The 5,609-nt window shown below is 47.8% G+C and overlaps 1 protein-coding gene across 1 annotated transcript in view; it reads right to left on the reverse strand.

Annotated features, from left to right (window-relative positions):
- Positions 1-5,609, reverse strand: part of TRMT12 (tRNA methyltransferase 12 homolog (S. cerevisiae)) — a 35,602-nt gene continuing 29,993 nt past the window's right edge. Inside the window, exon 3 of the mRNA XM_014548066.1 lies at positions 1-2,368. Coding sequence (XP_014403552.1) covers positions 544-1,863 — 1,320 coding nt within the window. The 5' untranslated portion in view covers positions 1,864-2,368 and the 3' untranslated portion in view covers positions 1-543. The remainder of the gene's footprint in view (positions 2,369-5,609) is intronic.

Raw genomic sequence — 5,609 nt, forward strand, 5'->3', positions numbered from 1 at the left:
TTTAGTCACATTGATTTTATTTCTCAAATTCATCCACCTCCCACTGCCACCAACTAGAGGCCACCATCACCTCATGCCTGGACAACTACAGAGACCTTCTCACTGGTCTGCTTCCCTCCTGGACACCTTCTGGTTGATTTTTCATATGGTAACCAGAATGATTTTGGAAACAGCACTGCCTTTCACTCTGATAACCAACATCCTGTGTGCAACCGCTCATTAAATAAAAGCCATGTAAGATAATTCAGAGAAACCCTTATTTTGTAAATACGGAAATCCAACGCCAAAAGAATACTGAAACCAGGTACCCACGGTCAGACAGAACCGAGGTCAGGATTCGGAATGCATGACTGCACAGATGGGCCTCATTTCAGTGAGCCATACTGCTTCTCCCAGGATGGACTGGTCCAGAGCCTGCTTGCAGGGCCACAAAATACTGTATTTAAATGGATTACCGGAGGCAAGAGGGGTGAGAACCTGGCCTGAGCTGATGCATGAAGGTTCACTCACAGGTAGATCCTCATGTCTCTGGATCCACCATCTCTAGCCAACCAGAGGACAGGGCCGGCATTCTAGATCCAGGACTATGTGATCCACGTGGGGTGCATAGGATTTCACTGGTTGGATGTGCAAGATGTGTGTCTTCCACGGTTTCCCGTGCACCTGCTGAAGCAGACTGACAATTCGAGTTTCTGCAGACTCCGCCCACCTGTGCCACTCTGGCTTGAAGGCTGCGGACAGCACTTTCCTCCTAGAATCCCCAGTAGCTCCATTTTCCCGTTGGTTACTGATAATTTGCTGAGGACAAGGCCAATCCTCCTTCCCCATTTCACTGTTTCCCGAAGGCTGGAGATTCCTCCCTGGGAAAGATTCCACATTTTGGTGGATATGCAAAATGCCCCCGGCATCCTTTCGTAGCACTCGGCAGGCAATCGGCCAGCCTTCTTCAGAGCTGGGAATCAGCCCCAGGTTCACCCGGTCTGCAATGTTTGAGAGGTTCAACTTTCTGTTGTCTCCAAAGTGTATTTGGCACCGACCTGCTACTCCATTGATCTCAAGGTTACGTTTCAGAGCCGCTACCGCGTGGGGGTTCCACTCACAGGCATGGACGAAGGCAGCACCAGCATGAACGAGGAATGGCAACGTAAAATAACCAATCCCTGCATAGAGATCCACCAGCACTTGTCCAGCACAGGGCAGCGATGCCACTCGGAGCTTCTCAGTGATGTTTCCGAAGGAGAACATGCACTGGGTCATGTCAAACGTATACCGGATCCCGTTATCCACATGCTCAACCCAGCCATCGTCGCCCAGCAGCAGAGTCACTGCTGGCGTTCGGGTGCCATCTGGTGAGACCCGCCCTCGTTTGGCCAAACGCTGGACGCCGAGTGCCGAGGCCACTACCCCCCAGAGTTCTGGTTCCAGATGTTTCCACTGCTTGGCTTGGAAACAGTTCTCACTCAGCAACAAGAGGTTACCATGTCGCTGCCAAGATCGGGGCAAATCAGCCTCCAACTCAGCTGACCATGTCACTCCCCGGCCCTCTGCCCAGCGACTCACCTCAAGGCACAGCCGCTGGGCAGGCGAACAACCCTGGGCCTTCCTGGAAGGCACAGGATCCAGGAGCTGCGTCAGTGCACAGGTGCCGCCTGGAGCCACACGACTCCTCAGCTCCCGCAGGTGCTGCTCGGGGAGCGCGTCTCCCAGCACGGGCAGCGCCACGGTGCCGTCCGGCATCTTCTCCACGCGGTGCTGTCTGTCCAGGAGTTTCTCCTTCTCGAGATACTCCCTGCATCGCTGGGTAAACCGCGGCTCAGTCACCACTGCGACCACGGCCGCGGGCTTCCCACCTTCCTTTTCCATGTCGCCGGCCCCACATTCTCGTGGATTCCCTCCACCTCGGCTCAGAGTCCACTCCGCCGCAGCAGGAAGAGAGGCGTGCACGCCGCTGTGCCGGGGACGGAAGTGACGTCACCAGCAAGCCGGAACTAAAGGGTGTCGGTACGCCTCCCGCCGATTGGCGTCATCGTTGCCATGGTGAAGCCGCTACTGCCATCTGTATTGTGATCGCTGGCTACTTGCTTCACCCCAACAGAAAATTAATAACAACAAGGACCTGTGTGGGCTGAAACACTTCAAAATGGTGGGCATCCTCCAGAACCCTCATGCCCTCTCGTCAGGGCTGCTCACGAATCCAAAGCGGGAAGTGAGCCTGGAATGATGGGCCGACTTTGGAGAAAGGCTTCCCATAGCCTCACGCTGCTCTCTCAGGTCAGCACCAGCAGCCGCCTTATCTGCTAGTGAAGAATCAGATGTGGATTCCTCATTCCTTTTCTTGGCAAAAGATAGTCGTCACCATCTCACGGTCCTGCAGTATAAGAAACGAATGTCTGGAAGTCAGGAGGATCTCAGTTTGGATAAATCGTTATCACCTCTCAGAACCAGAATCTTCACCTGTAGAATGGAATAATTTTAACATCTTCAGATGATTGCTATAGTAGTTGGAGATACATACAATGCTTTGAACCGTGACCAGTAAAGAGTAAATACTCAAAAGAGATATAACGTAACACATTGAATTGGTTAAATGGCAGATATATACCGCTTGAAATGCTTTGATATATCTAATGAGGACAAAGGGGAATTATCCAAGCGATAAAATAATTGAAAATAAGAATTGCAAAGAAGCCCTATCCTTTTTACTTACCTCCCACCATTCTACAGATTAGGTAATTAAGACCCAAAGAGATTAACAACTGAGGTCCCCAACTCAGGTGTGTCTGTATGGAAGGCACAAGCTATGGCTAAAACACTTTCTTGTCTCTTCACAGCTATTCATTATCGATCAGAATTTTTTAAAATATATTTTATTGATTTTTTACAGAGAGGAAGGGAGAGGGATAGAGTTAGAAACATTGATGAGAGAGAAACATCGATCAGCTGCCTCCTGCACACCTCCTACTGGGGATTTGCCCACAACCAAGGTACATGCCCTTGACCGGAATCAAACCTGGGACCTTTCAGTCCACAGGCTGATGCTCTATTCACTGAGCCGCCAAAGTCAGGGCCAGAATTGTTTTGTTCAGTTTTTTCTCTATGTTAGAGACTCAGAAATGGAGAAAACATCGACCACGACAGAGTAGAAGACCCTCTTGGGGCCCCATATGCCCTGGGGACTCACCATTCCTGTACATGCCAATGTAATGGCTTCTAGCTGCAAGCATTTGGGAATCTTGGCCTGATGGCTTTCTCTGCTCACCAGAATTATTTTAGCCCAAGTCCAGGGCAGACCAGAAATGCTGGGGAATTCGTGCCCTCCCAGCATTCCACAACCAGTGAGTGATGTGAGTTGGTAAATAAATTTCCCAACTTCCACATACCTTAGTTGCAATACATCTGAGGCATATTCTCTACTGTCTCCCAGAGTTCTCTCAGGACTCTAATTTTTCAGTATCCTCTCTATGAACTGTGCTTTCAATTTTTCTTTCTCCCCCTCTCCTGGATTATTCCTATCAGTATATAATCATGCTGCCATTTGCCAGTATAACCACCTCTCCCGTGACTCTTCATTCCTACTGAAAGAGCTGCAGGAAAAACAGCTCTTGGCCAGAAAGTGTTTTAGTTCTACAACATTGCCACTAGATGGCAGCAATTACCAACACCAAAGTAGTGCAAGCTTTGGAGGAAAGTTACTGGGTTTGGATGTCCAGGGCAAATCAAGGGCCTACTGTTCCCCAGGGGCCTTTCGTCTTTCATCTATTAGACAGCCCTTACTGACAAACTAATTCAGACGTGTGAATGTGTTTGGTAGCAAGTAATGGAAACTCCAACAAACAGCAGCTCAACAATGGGTAGGGAGGTATATATCCCATATCCTACATAATAAAACCCTAATATGCAAATCAACTGAACAGCGGAACGACGATCGCTATGACATGCACTGACCACCAGAGGGTAGACACTCAATGCAGGAGTGACCAGTTTCTATGACAGTGCACTGACCACCAGAGGGGAGATGCTTAATGCAGGAGCTGCCCCCTTGTGGTCAGTGTGCTCCCAGAAGAGGAGCGCCGCTCAGCCAGAAGCCAGGCTCATGACTGGCGAGCACAGCGGCAGTGGCGGGAGCCTCTCCCGCCTCCGCTGCAGATGGGCAATGGGCAATAAGGAGCGAGGGGCCCAGGACTGCAAGAGGGATGTCCGCCTGCCGGCTTAGGCCCGCTCCTAAGCCAGCAGGCAGACATCCCCCAAGGGGTCCCAGCTTCGAGAGGGTGAGGCCGGGCTGAGGGTCCCACCCCCGCCCCCAGTGCAAGAAATTTTGTGCACCGGGCCTCCAGTATTTAATATAAAAATCCAGAGCTGGAATAGCTGTTCAGGGAAATCCTCAGTAAACCAGGCCTCTTCTCAGCCTCTGAACCACTTTCATCCTTGTGGTTGCAAGGTGGCCACTAACTACAGCTCTAGGCTCCGTGAACATATTGAGGCAGGAAGACTAGAGCAGAGCAAAAGAAACAAGAAGGGCCTACCCCAAGGACTTCTGCCTATTCCTCCCGCACAGAAAAGGGTCCCCTCACCACCCATGACTGGGGGAAGTGGGTTGGTCTTACTTTTTGGTTGATTTCACATTTGATTATGGGGATAATTGAAGACACATAAGGGAGGGTATGCAAACATCACCTATTAAGTGACATTCCTCTAGACCAGCAATTTTCAGCCAGTGTGCCTCACGAATTTTTAAAACATGCAATACCTGACTAGTCAGGGGCACCAATCTGTTTTTCCTTAGATTGTCAAATTAAAAAAAAAAAAAAGACAGCAAACATAACAATAGCTGTCCAGTGCAAATGAGTCAAAATTATACCTATTTTTTGGTCAGAGCAGCAAAAATATATATTTTGGATGTGCTGTTGAATTTTAGTAATTACTTTATGTGTGCCATGAGATTAAAAGAAAAAGGTTGAAAAATTGCTGCTCTAGGCTATAGACAGAAAAGCCCCTGGAGTCAACACAGAGACTCTGGAGAGGAGTTAGATGCAGACAGAAAAGAGACATAAGAGCAAAGAGCAGCATCTATGAAAAAGTTTTACTAATTTAAGAAAAGGCTGAGCTGACTCATTGCCATGACCTTCACCCACAAACTCGTATGCATTGCTGGGAAATGTGAATTCAGATTGGGGATCATCTTTTTTAGGACATCCCTCCAGGCGTCTTTCCTTTTCCTCCCATCTGTTGTTTTTGTTTTGTTTTGTGTGTGTGTGTATTTTAAGATTTTACATTATTTTTAATAGTGGCACTGAGGAAAACATAACATTTATCAAGTTCATTGATAAATGGCATTTACTTCAATGTTTTATATTAATTAATCTTTCTAAGAACTCTGTGAGATGTGCACTCTTACTATTCATGTCTTTTACATTATTTTTGATAGTGGCACTGAGGAAAATATAACATTTATCAAGTTCATTGATAAATGGCATTTACTTCAATGTTTTATATTAATTAATCTTTCTAAGAACTCTGTGAGATGTGCACTCTTACTATTCATGTCGTTTTTTTATTTTATTGATTTTTTACAGAGAGGAAGGGAGAAGGGATAGAGAGTTAGAAACATC

This window comes from Myotis brandtii, unplaced genomic scaffold, assembly GCF_000412655.1.
Source record: "Myotis brandtii unplaced genomic scaffold, ASM41265v1 scaffold494, whole genome shotgun sequence".
NCBI lineage: Eukaryota > Metazoa > Chordata > Mammalia > Chiroptera > Vespertilionidae > Myotis > Myotis brandtii.